Below are 20,449 nucleotides of genomic sequence, written 5' to 3'. Positions count from 1 at the left end.
TTCAGGCAACAACAATATATTTTATTTGTACAATATACCCTTTATACAGTTTACATAATTATCATTATAACATTTACATATTGTAGCTAGGCAAAGCAATGTTAATTATTTAATCATTCAAAGAAACATTAACAACGGTTTGATAAAATTAGCCTATTTTATTTGAAAACCTGTCCAATTATTATATTCATGTCGACTATTATAATAACCTGAATGTTTCCAACATGCAGACTGTACTCAGTCCAGCACAAAACCTGTCAGACTGAACCCAGACTGACCTGTCTAATACAAAACCTGACAGACTGAACCCAGACTGACCTGTCTAATACAAAACCTGTCAGACTGAACCCAGACTGACCTGTCTAATACAAAACCTGACAGACTGAACCCAGACTGACCTGTCTAATACAAAACCTGTCAGACTGAACCCAGACTGACCTGTCTAATACAAAACCTGACAGACTGAACCCAGACTGACCTGTCTAATACAAAACCTGACAGACTGAACCCAGACTGACCTGTCTAATGCAAAACCTGACAGACTGAACCCAGACTGACCTGTCTAATACAAAACCTGACAGACTGAACCCAGACTGACCTGTCTAATACAAAACCTGACAGATTGAACCCAGACTGACCTGTCTAATACAAAACCTGACAGACTGAACCCAGCTGACCTGTCTAATACAAAACCTGTCAGACTGAACCCAGCTGACCTGTCTAATACAAAACCTGACAGACTGAACCCAGACTGACCTGTCTAATACAAAACCTGACAGACTGAACCCAGACTGACCTGTCTAATACAAAACCTGTCAGACTGAACCCAGCTGACCTGTCTAATACAAAACCTGACAGATTGAACCCAGACTGACCTGTCTAATGCAAAACCTGACAGACTGAACCCAGACTGACCTGTCTAATACAAAACCTGTCACACTGAACCCAGACTGACCTGTCTAATACAAAACCTGTCAGACTGAACCCAGACTGACCTGTCTAATACAAAACCTGTCAGACTGAACCCAGCTGACCTGTCTAATACAAAACCTGACAGACTGAACCCAGACTGACCTGTCTAATACAAAACCTGACAGACTGAACCCAGACTGACCTGTCTAATACAAAACCTGACAGACTGAACCCAGCTGACCTGTCTAATACAAAACCTGACAGACTGAACCCAGACTGACCTGTCTAATACAAAACCTGACAGACTGAACCCAGCTGACCTGTCTAATACAAAACCTGACAGACTGAACCCAGACTGACCTGTCTAATACAAAACCTGTCACACTGAACCCAGTTGACCTGTCTAATACAAAACCTGACAGACTGAACCCAGACTGACCTGTCTAATACAAAACCTGACAGACTGAACCCAGACTGACCTGTCTAATACAAAACCTGACAGACTGAACCCAGACTGACCTGTCTAATGCAAAACCTGACAGACTGAACCCAGACTGACCTGTCTAATACAAAACTTGACAGACTGAACCCTGACTGACCTGTCTAATACAAAACCTGTCAGACTGAACCCTGACTGACCTGTCTAATACAAAACCTGACAGACTGAACCCAGACTGACCTGTCTAATACAAAACCTGTCAGACTGAACCCTGACTGACCTGTCTAATACAAAACCTGACAGACTGAACCCAGACTGACCTGTCTAATACAAAACCTGACAGACTGAACCCAGACTGACCTGTCTAATACAAAACCTGACAGACTGAACCCAGACTGACCTGTCTAATACAAAACCTGTCAAACTGAACCCAGACTGACCTGTCTAATACAAAACCTGTCAGACTGAACCCAGACTGACTTGTCTAACACAAAACCTGACAGATTGAACCCAGACTGACCTGTCTAATACAAAACCTGTCAGATTGAACCCAGCTGACCTGTCTAATACAAAACCTGACAAACTGAACCCAGACTGACCTGTCTAATACAAAACCTGTCAGACTGAACCCAGACTGACCTGTCTGATAAAAAACTTGACAGACTGAACCCAGACTGACCTGTCTAATACAAAACCTGTCAGGACTGAACCCAGACTGACCTGTCTAACACAAAACCTGTCAGACTGAACCCAGACTGACCTGTCTAATACAAAACCTGACAGACTGAACCCTGACTGACCTGTCTAACACAAAACCTGACAGACTGAACCCAGACTGACCTGTCTAATACAGAACCTGTCAGACTGAACCCAGACTGACCTGTCTGAAAAAAACCTGACAGACTGAACCAAGACTGACCTGTCTAATACAAAACCTGACAGACTGAACCCAGACTGACCTGTCTAATACAAAACCTGTCACACTGAACCCAGACTGACCTGTCTAATACAAAACCTGACAGACTGAACCCAGACTGACCTGTCTAATACAAAACCTGTCAAACTGAACCCAGACTGACCTGTCTAACACAAAACCTGACAGACTGAACCCAGACTGACCTGTCTAATACAAAACCTGACAGACTGACCCCAGACTGACCTGTCTAATACAAAACCTGACAGACTGAACCCAGACTGACCTGTCTGATAAAAAACTTGACAGACTGAACCCAGCTGACCTGTCTAATACAAAACCTGTCAGACTGAACCCAGCTGACCTGTCTAATACAAAACCTGTCAGACTGAACCCAGCTGACCTGTCTAATACAAAACCTGTCAAACTGAACCCAGACTGACCTGTCTAATACAAAACCTGTCAGACTGAACCCAGACTGACCTGTCTAATACAAAACCTGACAGACTGAACCCAGACTGACCTGTCTAATACAAAACCTGACAGACTGAACCCAGACTGACCTGTCTAATGCAAAACCTGACAGACTGAACCCAGACTGACCTGTCTAATACAAAACCTGACAGACTGAACCCAGACTGACCTGTCTAATACAAAACCTGACAGACTGAACCCAGACTGACCTGTCTAATACAAAACCTGACAGACTGAACCCAGACTGACCTGTCTAATACAAAACCTGTCAGACTGAACCCTGACTGACCTGTCTAATACAAAACCTGACAGACTGAACCCAGACTGACCTGTCTAATACAAAACCTGACAGATTGAACCCAGACTGACCTGTCTAATACAAAACCTGACAGACTGAACCCAGCTGACCTGTCTAATACAAAACCTGACAGACTGAACCCAGACTGACCTGTCTAATACAAAACCTGTCAGGACTGAACCCAGACTGACCTGTCTAACACAAAACCTGTCAGACTGAACCCAGACTGACCTGTCTAATACAAAACCTGACAGACTGAACCCTGACTGACCTGTCTAACACAAAACCTGACAGACTGAACCCAGACTGACCTGTCTAATACAGAACCTGTCAGACTGAACCCAGACTGACCTGTCTGATAAAAAAACCTGACAGACTGAACCAAGACTGACCTGTCTAATACAAAACCTGACAGACTGAACCCAGACTGACCTGTCTAATACAAAACCTGTCACACTGAACCCAGACTGACCTGTCTAATACAAAACCTGTCAGACTGAACCCAGACTGACCTGTCTAATACAAAACCTGACAGACTGAACCCAGACTGACCTGTCTAATACAAAACCTGACAGACTGAACCCAGACTGACCTGTCTAATACAAAACCTGTCAAACTGAACCCAGACTGACCTGTCTAATACAAAACCTGTCAGACTGAACCCAGACTGACCTGTCTAATACAAAACCTGACAGACTGAACCCAGACTGACCTGTCTAATACAAAACCTGACAGACTGAACCCAGACTGACCTGTCTGATAAAAAACTTGACAGACTGAACCCAGACTGACCTGTCTAATACAAAACCTGTCAGACTGAACCCAGACTGACCTGTCTAATACAAAACCTGACAGATTGAACCCAGACTGACCAGTCTAATACAAAACCTGACAGACTGAACCCAGCTGACCAGTCTAATACAAAACCTGACAGACTGAACCCAGACTGACCTGTCTAATACAAAACCTGTCAAACTGAACCCAGACTGACCTGTCTAATACAAAACCTGTCACACTGAACCCAGCTGACCTGTCTAATACAAAACCTGTCAGACTGAACCCAGCTGACCAGTCTAATACAAAACCTGTCAGACTGAACCCAGCTGACCTGTCTAATACAAAACCTGTCAGACTGAACCCAGACTGACCTGTCTAATACAAAACCTGTCAGACTGAACCCAGCTGACCAGTCTAATACAAAACCTGACAGACTGAACCCAGCTGACCTGTCTAATACAAAACCTGACAGACTGAACCCAGACTGACCTGTCTAATACAAAACTGTCACACTGAACCCAGACTGACCTGTCTAATACAAAACCTGTCAGACTGAACCCAGACTGACCTGTCTAATGCAAAACCTGTCAAACTGAACCCAGACTGAACTGTCTAACACAAAACCTGACAGACTGAACCCAGCTGACCTGTCTATTACAAAACCTGACAGATTGAACCCAGACTGACCTGTCTAATACAAAACCTGACAGACTGAACCCAGACTGACCTGTCTAATACAAAACCTGACAGACTGAACCCAGACTGACCTGTCTAATACAAAACCTGACAGACTGAACCCAGACTGACCTGTCTAATACAAAACCTGTCAGACTGAACCCAGCTGACCTGTCTAATACAAAACCTGACAGACTGAACCCAGACTGACCTGTCTAATACAAAACCTGTCAGACTGAACCCAGACTGACCTGTCTAATACAAAACCTGTCAGACTGAACCCAGACTGACCTGTCTAATACAAAACCTGTCAGACTGAACCCAGACTGACCTGTCTAATACAAAACCTTTCACACTGAACCCAGACTGACCTGTCTAATACAAAACCTGTCACACTGAACCCAGACTGACCTGTCTAATACAAAACCTGTCAGACTGAACCCAGACTGACCTGTCTAATACAAAACCTGACAGACTGAACCCAGACTGACCTGTCTAATACAAAACCTGACAGACTGAACCCAGACTGACCTGTCTAATACAAAACCTGACAGACTGAACCCAGACTGACCTGTCTAATACAAAACCTGACAGACTGAACCCAGACTGACCTGTCTAATACAAAACCTGTCAGACTGAACCCAGACTGACCTGTCTAATACAAAACCTGTCAGACTGAACCCAGACTGACCTGTCTAATACAAAACCTGTCAGACTGAACCCAGCTGACCTGTCTAATACAAAACCTGACAGACTGAACCCAGACTGACCTGTCTAATACAAAACCTGACAGACTGAACCCAGACTGACCTGTCTAATACAAAACCTGTCAGACTGAACCCAGCTGACCTGTCTAATACAAAACCTGTCAGACTGAACCCAGCTGACCTGTCTAATACAAAACCTGACAGACTGAACCCAGCTGACCTGTCTAATACAAAACCTGTCAGACTGAACCCAGACTGACCTGTCTAATACAAAACCTGTCAGACTGAACCCAGACTGACCTGTCTAATACAAAACCTGACAGACTGAACCCAGACTGACCTGTCTAATACAAAACCTGTCAGACTGAACCCAGACTGACCTGTCTAATACAAAACCTGTCAGACTGAACCCAGACTGACCTGTCTAATACAAAACCTGACAGACTGAACCCAGACTGACCTGTCTAATACAAAACCTGACAGACTGAACCCAGACTGACCTGTCTAATACAAAACCTGTCAGACTGAACCCAGACTGACCTGTCTAATACAAAACCTGTCAGACTGAACCCAGACTGACCTGTCTAATACAAAACCTGACAGACTGAACCCAGACTGACCTGTCTAATACAAAACCTGACAGACTGAACCCAGACTGACCTGTCTAATACAAAACCTGACAGACTGAACCCAGACTGACCTGTCTAATGCAAAACCTGTCAGATTCATCTTGTAGGCTAGTCGTGTCTAATATCCAACCTCTCTCACCTGAATAATCTTCTTGATTTCAATTCTGTCAGACACAAGATAATGACCAAACGTATCAATTCCTCAGCTGATTTGATGCATTGTCTTAGAAACCAAAATGAATCAAAGATATCAGACAGATTGTTTTACGCCTTTCAGCTACAAGCAACCTTGTATAGCTTCTATAGAGGGGTACAGGGGTATAATACTTAGTCAACAGCAGTGTACAGAACATCACTCTTCTAAATACTATAAATATCTATACTGTACTCATTAAATAATTTAATACTCTGACTTTTTAATTTTTTCATGCAAACAAAGTATTTGACATTGATAAATAATGCTGTAAACATATAATGAATTAATGAATGGAAACATCAACAGCTGAACACAGTTATTCATTGTCACTACCTAAATTTTTGGTATTACGGTATGTCAGATAACAATAAAATAAAGAAAAAAAACAAAAGAGATGTTATCCCCTTATTCTGTGGCCCACATATATCTTGTTTGGTTCAGTATGGAACACCTATAGCTAATGTTTAATTGACTTTTGATTCGACAAAGGGCAGACAACTCTGCATAAGGACGAGGGCTTAATATATACACTATATGCTATGTTTTCACGAGAACTTGCTGTTAATCGAGATCTAATGTCTAACAACTTTTTTCACAGCAATTTAGATTCCTGACTGGTTCATGATTTTAATTAAAAATCTTTAATAATAATTGAACATTGCATTTAGAAATATTTTGCAAATATATTTTTTAAATACATGTGAAATATGCGAAAATCAATCACACACGAATATCAGTTTGTTTACAGATATTGTGCTGTGGGGGCCACAAACTATATATATATAGATACCGTAAAGCAACTTTCTTTAACGGCTATTAAAGTTCATGATTTCCATTTAAAAACAAGTCCATAAAGATAATTATTCAGATTTAACAATTGAATTATAATTCCTATCAATATAGATAATGAAGATATTAATTTGCAGAGAAACACTTTTGTAAATTCACTTTGATCGCGAAATTGGAGAAAGTAAATCACACACGAAAAGTTGATATACATAACTAGTCATTAAGTACATGATTACAATTATGACATATATATTACTAGGTCACACTTTATCACAGGCAAGCATATAATATCTACATCAGTGATTCCATATATTTATAATGGCAGAATTATCTGATCACTTCTCCCCACCAATTCAAATAACATAGCAAATATATGTGTACCTGCTAACAAGGGCAGGTAACTCTGACATACAAAACAGGAGAAGATAACTCTGCCATATACAAGAGATGGAATTCTACCCAAGGACAAATCAAATATATAATACTCGTCCACCATTTTTATTTTCTAATATATAATTTGAGTATATCTGCTCAGGGGTTAAATATATATTTATATGTATATTAAACATTTTTTCTTTAAGCTACATGAGTTATACCAAGCTTCACACATTCAATTCATTATCGACTGCGATAAATCAAATTTTTTGTATTCGATCAGGATTAAAAAATTAATGTACACATCATTACATTTGTATTTTCACACAACTTGGCTAAAACCGTATAGCCATGCGCATTAATCACATGCATATTAATCTATTTTGTGTTAATTAAGTACTTAAACAATCTCACTAATTTCAAAATATGTATTACGTGGATATATATACATGTACGAAAATCTATCAATAAACATTGTTATACATATTAATTTCATGGTTGACATTTATTTATAACAACATGGCCTGGGTCCAGTAACATAATGCATTCTAATAACAGATCAATATATTTTCAAATGAGTGTAAAAGTAAGTTTAAGTAGCTCCTTAGTGTAAAACTTCACTGATTAACAGATGATAACAGTTAAGTCCCTTAATTGGTCTCTGGGCTACCATTCATATGAGTATATATTTTTATTTTCAGTCCTATTTATTCTGTCTTTCCATATTACAGAGTTAGCTCCCTTGTACAAGTAACGTGGTGTCCCTATTATCTTATAACACACTGAGGGTCCTTTTTTTTCTTTAGCAATTATTCATATAACTATATGTTTTTGTTTTTATTTACAATCCTATTAATGCCAATATTAGTGAAGAATGAATATTCCTTCTTTTCATAAAACAGAGTTACCTCCCTTGCGGGTAGGTATTCATTGTGATGTCATTATTTAATGCATTCACGTCGTTTTCTGCAAAAAGTATGACATTATGCTCACAAACACATAAATTTACAATCATTACCTACACCCAAGGACAGATAACTGTGTAATATGCTAATACAGAATAAATCTACCAAAAACTATAACTGGTTCATGTGTGTCTCAAAACTCATGACCAAACTGTTGAGAGAATATTACAATGCATTATAATACCAGATCCAGACATCAAATTTGTGCGTATTGACAATCATTTATATTATCACGAGGTACAGACAAGAACAAACGTCGGTTGTCATGGTAACACAAAAAGGCGCGACGGAATACATCAGGAGAGGCAACGATGAACATCATCACAAGTCATATACGCTCACATGATCATTTGATGAACTTCACAAATTTTATCACAAAGGTATTATAAGACACACAATGAACGACTTCACAGCATTATATTTTTTGTATGATTTTTTAATTAATAAATAAAAGTTTTCAAACCGAAAATTAAACAACTTCCACATTTATATATTGATATAATATTTTATTTATACATGTATAATTTTCTAAAATAGAAGGTAAATTTCCAGCACAATTTTAGCACTTACAAGCACAATCTAATTTTTAGCACTTGCCAAAAAGCACTACTCAACTATTGCTAGCATATTTCTGGTACTGGCCATATTTAAAAATATGTAAGCTGTTGTCCTAAGCACTGAACAAATATAGAGTGAAATATTTAGCACTGAACAGATCTTTTAGGCATTTGCCCAAGTTCAAGATTTTCCTAATTAGACTGAGAAAGGTATTCTTAGCACTAATCAGAAAATGTATTCATCTTTGCAAAAATAGAATTCAACACTTCTCCAGTACTGAACAGAATTCAAGGATTCATTCTCACTGGCACTTGCATAATTAATGTATATCTATACTGGCACTTGCATAATTAATGTATATCTATACAGTACTCTTAGACTAACAGTTATAATCAGAAGTACTTTTTTATAACTCTGATCTAAATTCAACTAGAACTGTTGCCAGATTAAATAACCAATAACCCTGCTGCACAAGTTAAGTAATAATTACTCAACTCCCCTTTATGCCAGGGTTGTGTACCAAATCTTTCAAAATCTCCCAAGTAATTTAGAAGGAGATCGCCTGACAAAGTTGTGTCTAGATCTACAGACGGACAGAAGGAAAACCCAGTTCCAGTCCCCCCTATACAATGAAACGTTGCAGGAGGTATATATATACTCATTTTTCTAGCACTGATTCCTAATTCTGCATAGAATGACCATTGATTTGGATTGTTACTATGTATGCAGATTAACATATGTCGCGATTTTAGTTAGAGTAATATTTTACCCTCAGTTTAACTTGAAATACCAAAAGGTAGGACGATACACCTCAGGACAAGCAAAATCACACAATGCGTATAGTGGGAACGGAAAAATACATGGCAAGACCAGGATTCAAACCCGGGACCCTCTAAACGTTTTACCCAATCCAGGACCGTTACACTACAACTTTAAGAAACAATGCGGAGGGATATCAAAAACAAAATAGACTTAACCTATTCACTGCAACAATATTTTTCAAAACTTCCCAATCACCTTGAACTATTTTGCAATGAAGGATGAGATTGGGTACTCCTACCAATTATCTCCCCTTTCAGCAGTTTTCACATTGGGAAGTGGTAGTTATCCTCTTCGACCAAGGTCTTACTGCGCCGACAGAAGCAGAAACATGAGCCTTTACATTGCTGCCAGCGTGAGAACTGTGCTTTCTGTTGGATGTGTAGACTCGGTGTCTTCTGACCGATTAGCTGGTCATACCGGTCTTTCTCCTTAATATACCTGGTTAAAAAACAGCAAAAATAAAAAAAGAATAATTAATATAGGATCTTAAAGGAGTGTTCATTGGTACATAACTACAACAAGTAACGCTTTGAAGAATCTCAATATCAAAACATGTTGCAACAAGAGATCCCAGAGGGATCTCGGCGCCCACCAAAGAATGATCAACGTCTGACAATGGAAAGATGGATCTTTTCCCTGCTTTTCAAACTTTTTCAAACACACTACATCTAAAATTTGAGACAGATCGCTATAGTACTTTCTAAGAAATAGTGGTAACAAACTACAACAATGAAATCTAAGATGGCAGCCGGTTGGCCATCTTGTTTATTGATCAGTCCCGAAAGGCATTTTGGATCAGTCCTTAAAGGTACTATGCACAACTAGGGTACAAGGGGAAACTATGCATGGAATTTGAGAAAGATCCCTTCAGTACTTTCTGAGAAATAGCGATAACAAACTTTAACTATCAAAATGCAAGATGGCCGTCGGTCGGTCATCTTGTATACCGATCGGTCCATAAATACAATATGCACAACTAGGGTCCTAGGGGAACCTGTGTATGAAATTTGAGAAAGATCCCTTTAGCACTTTTTGAGAAATAGCGGTAACAAACTTTAACTATCAAAATCCAAGATGTCCCCTGTCGGCCATCTTGTTGACCGATCGGTCCCAAAATGCAATATGCACAACTAGGGTCCTAGGGGAACCTACATATGAAATTTGAGAAGATCCCTTCAGGACCTTTTGAGAAATAGCAGTAACAAACTTTAACTATCAAAATCCAAGATGGCCACCTGTTGGCCATCTTGTTCACCAATCGGTCCCAAAATGCAACATGAACAACAAGGGCCCTAGGGGAACCTATATATGAAATTTGAGAAAGATCCCTTCAGTACTTTTTGAGAAATAGCGGTAACAAACTTTAACTATCAAAATCCAAGATGGCCACCTGTCGGCCATCTTGATCACCAATCGGTCCCAAAATGCAATATGCACAACTAGGGTCCTAGGGGAACCTGTATATGAAATTTGAGAAAGATCCCTTCAGTTCTTTTTGCGAAATAGCGGTAACAAACTTTGACTATCAAAATCCAAGATGGCCGCCTGTCGGCCATCTTGTTCACCGATCGGTCCCAAAATGTAATATGCACAACCAGGGTCCTAGGGGAACCTGTATATAAAATTTGAGAAAGATCCCTTCTTCACTTTTTGAGAAATTGCGGTAACAAACTTTAACTATCAAAATCCAAGATGGCCACCTGTCAACCATCTTGTTGACTGATCGGTCCCAAAATGCAATATGCACAACTAGGGTCCTAGGGGAACCTACATATGAAATTTGAGAAAGATCCCTTCCGTACTTTCTGAGAAATAGCGGTAACAAGACAAATTCCTTCACTTCTTTCATGAGAAAATAGAGTAACAAACTTCAATTGTCAAAATCCCAAGATGGCGTCAGTCGGCCATCTCGTTGACCGATCGATCCAAAAATGCAATATGCACTGATGAACAAGGGACGCAGGGGAACCTGCACATGAAATTTGAGACAGATCGCTTCAGTACTTTCTGAGAAATAGCGGTAATAAGTTTCAAAGTTGTCAAAATCCAAGACGGCTGTCTGGCGGCCATCTTTGTTGACCGATCGGTCCAAAAATGCAATATATGCACAACTAAGTCTTTAGGGCAACCAACATATGAAATTTGAGAAAGATCCCTTCAAAACTTTCTGAGAAAAGGGTCACAAACTTCAAATGACAAAATCCAAGATGGCGGCCATCTTGTTGACCGATTGGTCCCCAAAATGCAATATGCACAACTAGGGCCCTAGGGAACCTGCACATGAAATTTGAAAAAGATCCCTTTAGCTATTTCCGAGGAAATTGCGGGTAAACGAGAATTATGATGATGGTGGGCAAAAAAATCCAGCAGAGGCGGTCATCATGTTATTTCATTTCTTGAAACCTAACATTATCTATTTTTATAAAAGAATGCAAAACTATAACCAAAAATCAATAATGTGACAAATTCCAGCATTCCTTTTTTGGTTTGATTAGTTTAATGTCCTATTAACAGCCAGGGTCATGTAAGGACGTTGCCAGGTTTATTGATGGAGGAAAGCCGGAGTACCCGGAGAAAAACCACCGGGTCAGCGGTCAGTACCTGGTAACACTGCCCTACAATGGGATTCGAATCTCGGGACCCAGAGGAAGGGCTTGTTGGTAATATGTCGGTACCATCTTAATAACCACTCAGCCACGGCGGCCCCATGCAGCATTCTAGGGCAACACCATAGGGCCTGTTGTATTGCTTAAATTACCCAGTTTTATTTTGTAATTACATAATAATATGTATCACCCATCCCATAACAATGGTGCTTTAGGAGATGATGTTCATATGTAAATAGCCATAATGACCCTTTTGCCCTGCGCCCCTCTCTCCACTGTTCAGAGGGAGGGAGTTGGATGTTGATGGCCCCATCCCTCAGGCCCCCTTGGGACCAACATGACGATTTGTACAATTTTGAATCCCTACCCCATAAGGATGCTATCAAGGGTTATCAAATACTTATTTTCAGAAGAAGTTGTTTATATGAAAAGATTGACCTTTGACCCCATCTTTCAAGTCCCTAGGGTGTCACTCCAACCATTTGTAATAATTTTGAGTCACCATCCCGTAAGGATACTACCATTCCGACAGACATCCATTTTGAGGAGTATTAAATTCTTGATTTTTTTATGAAAGACAAGTACATATCCTTATTTTAAGATCAAAGCAAGATTGTAATGATTATTTAAGCATAAATAAATTTGGTTTGCAAACTGTGATAATCCGCGTAGCGGATTCTCACAAAAGTTTGCAAACAAAATTTTTAATTATACAAACTTGGTAGCCCCTCATCCCCCAAGGTCATGTTTATGGCCCAATTGGTCTCTAGGCCCTCTTAGTAAAACTCTAGGAAAAGTTGTTTTAAAGGATTTTCTTAGCCTTTTGACCCCTATTGGACCACCTGTGATGGTTGGTGAAGAGTCAAAAGGTATTCATTTGAACAAACTTGGTAGCCCTTCCAAACCAGTTTGCTACATGGCCCAAATATTGGTACCATTCCTTTTGGAACTCTTGAGAAGTAGTTTTTAAGGATTTACCATTTTTTATGACCCCTGTGCCCCCCCCGGGTGTAATAAGATTCTGTCCCCTTCCCCCAAGGTCATTTTTGAACAAATTTTGATAGCCCTATCATAGCAGCCTAAAGGCCCAATATCAGTTCCCCTATTGGGGCCCCTCCTGCGCCCTTAGATCAGAGCCAAAATTTATACCAGTTCTGTTTCCCCTTCACCCAAGGATGTTTTAGCCAAATTTTGTTACAATCCCTGAAGAACTCTAGACAAGTAGCAATTTAAAGGATTTACCTCTATTTCCCCTATTGGGCCCCGCCCCTCCTTGCCCCCCGGGTACCCAGTAGTTAAAATTTATACAAGTTTCTGTTCCCCCTGATCAGCCCAAGGATGCTTGTTCCTGCCAAATTTGGTTTACAATTCATGTAGAACTCTATGACTAGTAGCGATTTAAAGGATTACCTCTATTTCCCCTATTGGGCCCCACCCCTGCCTGTCCCCGTGGGGTCAGAGCCAAATTTATACAAGTTTTGATATTCCCCTCCCCAAAGGATGTTTTTTGTGGCCAAATTGGTCTTACATTCCATTCAGAACTCACTAGACTAAGTAGCGATTTAAAGGATTTACCTCTAGATTACCCCTATTGTGCCCCGCCCCTCCTGCCCCCGGGGACCAGAGCCAAAATTATACAAGTGTCTGTTCCCCTTCCTCCAAGGATTGTTTGTGGCCAAATTTGGTTACATTCCATTCAGAACTCTCTCATGACTAGTAGCGATTTAAAGGATTTACCTCTAATTCCCCTGATTGCCCAGCGCCTCCTCCTGCCCCCTGTGGGGGTCAGAGCCAAAATTTATACAAGTTCTGTTCCCCCCTCCCCCAAGGATGTTTGTGGCCAAATTTGGTTACTAAATCATGAAAGAACTCTATGACTAGTAGCGATTTATAAAGGATTTAACCTCTATTTCCCCTATTGGGCCCCGCCCTCCTGCCCCCGGGGGTCAAGAGCCAATTTATTTAAAAAAAGTTCTGTTCCCCTTCCCAAAAGTGATGTTTGTGGCCAAATATTGGTTACATTCCATTCAGAACTCTATGACTAGTAGCTATTTTAAAGGAATTACCTCTATAAGCCCCTATTGGCCCCGCCCCTCCTGCCCCTATGCCCTTGGGATCAGAGCCAAAATTTATACAAGTTCTGTTCCCCCTTCCCCCAAGGATGTTTGTGGCCAAATTTGGTTACAATTCATGAAGAACTCTATGACTAGAGCGATTTAAAGGATTTACCTCTATTACCCCTATTGGCCCCCACCCCTCCTGCCCCACCCGTGGGGTCAGAGCCAAAATTTATTCAAGTTTTGTTTCCCCTTGCCCCCAAGGATGTTTGTGGCTAATTTTGGTTACCAAAATCCATGCAGAACTCTAGGACAAGAATCGATTTAAAGGATTTACCTCTATTTCCCCTAATGGGCTCCCCCGCCCCTCCTGACCCTCCCGAGGGTTCATAGCCAAACCTCTTCTACAAGATCTGTGTGCCCCTCCCCCAAGGATGTTTGTGGTCAAAATTTGGTACACTACAATCCATGCAGAATCTCTAGTGGACAAGTAGCGATTTATGGAAACCTCTATTTCCCCTATTGGGCCCCGCCCCTCCTGCCCCCGGCGAGTCAGAGCCAAAATTTATCAAGTTCTGTTCCCCTTCCCCCAAGGATTTTTGGCCAAATTGGTTAAATCCATGCAGAACTCTATGATAGTAGCGAGTTGAAAAATTTACGTTTTAAAAACGAGGCCCCAGACGGACCTGTAACGGTCAGCGCCATGACATAAGTTCTTTCCCCGGCCCTTCGGGCCAGGTGCCTAAATAAGTATTGACTTCATTGTTTTTATTCTGAAGGAATTCAGAATATTTATAAAATGAAATATATTATGTACCCATTGATTTTTGGGCTACCCATTTTGCCCCCAAGGGGTCATAGCAACATTAAAATATTTCTATTGTTGATGTTTTCCCTTCCCCCCATTCCTGGATGTTTTGGCCAAATTTTTCATCGTCCATGCAAGAAAAGAAAAGGACAAGTCAGAAAGAGAAACAAAGAAAAATTATTTATTTATAAAAGTTGATTATAGTCATAACGGGGGTCAAAAACTTTTAGAATTTTAGCACCTGTGAAACTGAGTTGCAGATTCTCACAAAAGATTAGCAAACAAAATTTATTTCACACCCTAGATGAAGTTATAAAATCCTGACCTCATGCTTATACATATAAAATTTGATTTTTTCAGACTACTATGATAACATACAATATATGTTTAAATGTACAATTCCATTGATTTCCCCGAATGGATAAAATCTTCTAAATCAATAAGAAACATTGACATCTCTATTGTGCCAGTCAATGATAATCTTTTTGATGGGTTTACCTGTCATTCAATTGGGGTTTTTTTAAAGAAAAAAAATTGCCATATCAGAAAGTCGGATAGTATGAAAACAATATAAAAAATTATTATTTAATGGAAAAATAAAATAACTTGAGTCTTTGATTATATAAGATCACATACCAGATAGGTGGCCACTGGTTCTCCTCAATCCACATTAAATTTTCTTCTGGAGATCCTCTCAACTCTCCGGAAAAACCTCTTGTTAGCCTCACGGAAATGGACACACACATAGTGCTGGCACCACTCTGCTAACTGCAGGGCATTGTGGAACTGTGGGTAAAATATTAATAAAACCAAATTTGTGGTTAAGTGAGTATAGAGGGCGCATATCATTATAATGCAATATATTAATGAAAGAAATATTCCACAAATTAATTACTGGAGTGATTAGCAGTTTTAAAAATTTCGTTTAAAAAAAACCCAACATTAACACGTTATTCAACTTAGCATTATACTCAAATTAATTCTTATATCACAATTGCAATATTTGATATCCGAAATACAAAATTTCTGATACAAGAAATTAATAACTATTTCCAATAACTGATATCAGAAATAGAATTTCTCATATCAGAATTTTCTGAATAAAAAGTAACTTGATTTGCAATTATAATATGGATTATTTAAGAAAACATCAATACAAATTAATATCATGTTCACCTGTGCAGGTTCAATCAACATGAGAACTTCCTCGAGAATATCCTCATCACGATGTGCTGCACGACTCAGTTCCATCACCACATACTCCTCCACAAGGGAGATAAGTCTTGGAAGACAGAAACGATTCGCCACAGCGATAAGAGCCAGCTGGTCCACCGATTCCAGACTCCGAATCTTATCCGTGTATAAATATTCTTGTAGAACAATGAATACTTCAGATGTCAGTTCTGGTAAAGGAATCTGGAAACACAAACCCCTACTTATCAATAATCTTTTATCACATAATCCGGCCGCCTGATATCCAGTGATTTCGTCCGTGTAATATTTTTGCATATGTCACTAGCGTAATATGACCTGGACCGATTTTCATTTCATTTTGACAAGGATTTGTTTAACCTGTGACACAAAATGACTTAAATGAAGGTCAAGGTCAATCATTTTAACAAACGTGGTAGCCATATGCATTCATCTTATCATGCAGTAGGCCAAATATCTGGTCCCTAGTTCTTATGTTCAGTCGTTGACAAGAAATCACTTAAATGAAAAGTTTACGCATTGCAGATGGACGACAAGTTTTAGAGGGTGAAGATTAATCATATTAAATTGTGAAGTTTTGTGATTTTGAAGGTTATTTGATATGAGATTTAAAATTTAAACAAACCACATTAGCCGATGCTTCACGGAAGTTGTCGGTAAACATAGCACACATCATCTCACAGCGAGCAATTAGGAGTGGTTTATGGGCAGCTATGATTCCATCGTCAACCTCAAAGTGGATATCTGTGAAAACAATTAATAGATTATTAATTAGTTTACCATGGACAGTTTTATCTATCAGCAGAAAATATTACTTAATAGTCAAACCTGAGAATGAGACACAATAGGATCGTCAAATTTAAGTGATGCAATATACAGGTCAGTTATAGGAAATATGTACAAGACATGTATGATGTAGACTCCTTAAACAGGTTGACACATTAAACAGGTGAAACATATCTCACAAGAGGACTTTGGATGTGACGCATTAGACAGGGTGATTTAATATACAGGGTAACACATAGGCAGGTTTGACTGTATGTCCCCTTTATGACTTTACAGGCTAAAACACTCCCTAATAAGATAAATTGAATCACACTTGAATTCAATCTTAACATTAGAAAATGAATCGCCTATATTTAGAGCTTGAATCATGAAGTACGTCCTTATGAGGAAATTTATATTTAAACTTTTAAAAGTGACTCACATTTGAAATTCTCCAATATGAAGTTCTACTGAGAAGGAGATTTGCATTTAAGAAGCCCTACTTGGAGAGTGCTCTTCGCTGTTTTAGCCCAACTAATTGATACATATTTATACTTAGTATGTATATGGAATCCCACTTTATCATCAGAAAGTGACTTGTCTTGTGGCCCAATATTGAGTAATTGTAACTTGCCTAAATTATGGTGTCACATGTACGTTTAATAGTAACTGATTCACTGAGAAAATGACTCACTGGAAAAAGTGACTCAGCTTATGGCCCCAAACTGAGTAATTGACTCACTTAGAAAGTCACTTGCTGAGAAAGTGACTTGTTGAGAAAAAGACTTGTTGAGGAAGCGAGTCTGATGACTGATGACTCACCGTTTAGAAGGCCCTTTCCTAGAATCAACTCTTGAAGCTTGTCAACTCTATCAGTAAGAAAACGTTTCTCCAGACCTAGGTTGAGGAAAGCCTCCTGTGTCTGTATATTGGACAGAGCCACCAACATTGGGAATAATTTGAAAAGCTCTGCGGCTTGTTGAACTTCCAGTAACTTCGTGTATTCTTCCCGTACTCGTCCTGAGTACAAATACTCAAGGACACACTGGAACGCGTAGGGGGTAATTTCCTGTGCAGTTGTCACAATGGTGCGTACTTCATTACCTCCGGTACGATTCTTGTAGTTCACTGTTTCTATTTTTTCAAATGCTGCTTGATTCAGAAACCTTGTATTCATAATATCACAACCGTCATAATCTAACGACCGACTCTCCGGGCAGTTTGAATTGGCATCAATGACAGGGGATTCCTCCAAAATAACCTCATTATCCAAAAGCACCTGTTCATCTTCTTTGTTATTTTTCCTCTCCGTCCTTCCATTTGTATGTGTTACACTACTACCTTCCTGTTCGTTTGTGTCCATCAAGAGGACTTCACGAAAAAGATCTGAAGCGACTACCAAACAGATCTTGTGTGTTCGGAAACACACTCCTTGAACATTGAAGATTACATCTCCATCATTTTGATTCTTTAGCAGCTGTGCAAGGTCATGGTCAAATGTTGACGTTGTCACGGTAACTGCTGGAAATGAAGGTTGAGGGACCGGTAAAGGGGGCTGGATAAGAGGGTACTGTATTCTCCGCAGTTGTGTGTTCCAAAACTTTATTTTACGTCTCTCGACCATCGCTGCTCGCACAACATTGAAGAAAACATCCTCAATTCCATATTTGAAAAGAATACTGGTCTCATAGTACGGTGCTCCGATGGCTAGTGCAACGTCACGTCCCTGTTCAGGTGTTATGATGTCTCCTTTACTGATCGCCCTGGAAACAAAAACTGTTTTTGTATAACAAGACTAAATTAAATGTATTTCAAGTTATTTTCGCATGTGATTATATTTTGCATGTTTCGCGAGCGATATATCTAGGAAAACAAATGTTTCTGCATAAAAATAACGAAAGATTCTACATGATGAAATATTCCTAGTTGACAAGAGAACAAATTTTCCACCATTTTTTTGTTACTTACTTTCCTGTACAACAAAAGCCCTTCTCGATTCCCTGTATACTTACTTGTACAACAAGCCCTTCTCCATTCCCTGTATACTTACTTGTACAACAAGCCCTTCTCCATTCCCCTGTATACTTACTTGTACAACAAGCCCTTCTCCATCCCCTGTATACTTACTTGTACAACAAGCCCTTCTCCATTCCCTGTATACTTACTTGTACAACAACAAGCCCTTCTCCATTCCCCTGTATACTTACTTGTACAACAAGCCCTTCTCCATCCCTGTATACTTACTTGTACAACAAGCCCTTCTCATCCCCTGTATACTTACTTGTACAACAAGCCCTTCTCCATCCCCTGTATACTTACTTGTACAACAAGCCCTTCTCCATTCCCTGTATACTTACTTGTACAACAAGCCCTTCTCCATTCCCTGTATACTTACTTGTACAACAAGCCCTTCTCCATTCCCTGTATACTTACTTGTACAACAAGCCCTTCTCCATCCCCTGTAACTTACTCCCTGTATACTTACTTGTACAACAAGCCCTTCTCCATTCCCTGTATACTTACTTGTACAACAAGCCCTTCTCGACATCCCTGTATACTTACTTGTACAACAAGCCCTTCTCCATCCCTGTATACTTACTTGTACAACAAGCCCTTCTCCATCCCCTGTATACTTACTTGTACAACAAGCCCTTCTCCATTCCCTGTATACTTACTTGTACAACAAGCCCTTCTCCATCCCTGTATACTTACTTGTACAACAAGCCCTTCTCCATCCCCTGTATACTTACTTGTACAACAAGCCCTTCTCCATCCCGTGTATACTTACTTGTACAACAAGCCCTTCTCCATCCCTCCCTGTACAACTTACTTGTACACAACAAGCCCTTCTCCATTCCCTGTATACTTACTTGTACAACAAGCCCTTCTCCATCCCCTGTATACTTACTTGTACAACAAGCCCTTCTCCATCCCCTGTATACTTACTTGTACAACAAGCCCTTCTCCATCCCCTGTATTACTTATACTTGTACAACAAGCCCTTCTCCATTCCCTGTATACTTACTTGTACAACAAGCCCTTCTCCATTCCCTGTATACTTACTTGTACAACAAGCCCTTCTCCATCCCCTGTATACTTACTTGTACAACAAGCCCTTCTCCATCCCCTGTATACTTACTTGTACAACAAGCCCTTCTCTCATCCCCTGTACACTTACTTGTACAACAAGCCCTTCTCCATCCCCTGTATACTTACTTGTACAACAAGCCCTTCTCCATCCCCTGTATACTTACTTGTACAACAAGCCCTTCTCGGACATCCCCTGTACACTTACTTGTACAACAAGCCCTTCTCCATTCCCTGTATACTTACTTGTACAACAAGCCCTTCTCCATCCCCTGTATACTTACTTGTACAACAAGCCCTTCTCCATTCCCTGTATACTTACTTGTACAACAAGCCCTTCTCCATTCCCTGTATACTTACTTGTACAACAAACCCTTCTCCATCC

At 39.8% G+C, this 20,449-nt stretch overlaps 1 protein-coding gene and 1 long non-coding RNA gene across 3 annotated transcripts in view; both read right to left on the bottom strand.

Moving 5' to 3' along the window:
• LOC138335330 (uncharacterized) lies at positions 1-9,037 on the bottom strand. 2 transcript variants are annotated; one of them, XR_011210260.1, is made up of 5 exons: positions 4,637-9,037; positions 4,122-4,278; positions 2,684-3,844; positions 1,408-2,486; positions 1-1,288 (listed from the first exon to the last, which is right to left on the bottom strand). It is a non-coding gene; the product is annotated as an uncharacterized lncRNA (long non-coding RNA). The 2 variants fall into 2 exon arrangements; XR_011210261.1 differs by lacking the exon at positions 4,122-4,278 and having other exon boundaries at positions 2,047-2,486; positions 2,684-4,043; positions 4,876-9,037.
• A 10-nt stretch (positions 9,038-9,047) lies between these two features.
• The window catches only part of LOC138335329 (rho-related BTB domain-containing protein 1-like), a 28,772-nt gene continuing 17,370 nt past the window's right edge, over positions 9,048-20,449 (bottom strand). Inside the window, 6 exon segments of the mRNA XM_069284367.1 lie at positions 9,048-9,967; positions 15,637-15,701; positions 15,703-15,786; positions 16,177-16,416; positions 16,838-16,956; positions 17,800-18,740. Of these exon segments, the coding sequence (XP_069140468.1) occupies positions 9,793-9,967; positions 15,637-15,701; positions 15,703-15,786; positions 16,177-16,416; positions 16,838-16,956; positions 17,800-18,740 (1,624 nt within the window). The 3' untranslated portion in view covers positions 9,048-9,792.

The sequence above is a fragment of the Argopecten irradians genome, chromosome 11 (assembly GCF_041381155.1).
Source record: "Argopecten irradians isolate NY chromosome 11, Ai_NY, whole genome shotgun sequence".
Taxonomy (NCBI): domain Eukaryota; kingdom Metazoa; phylum Mollusca; class Bivalvia; order Pectinida; family Pectinidae; genus Argopecten; species Argopecten irradians.
Note: the sequence above shows the minus strand (reverse complement) of the source record. Positions and strands in the feature narration are given on the sequence as shown.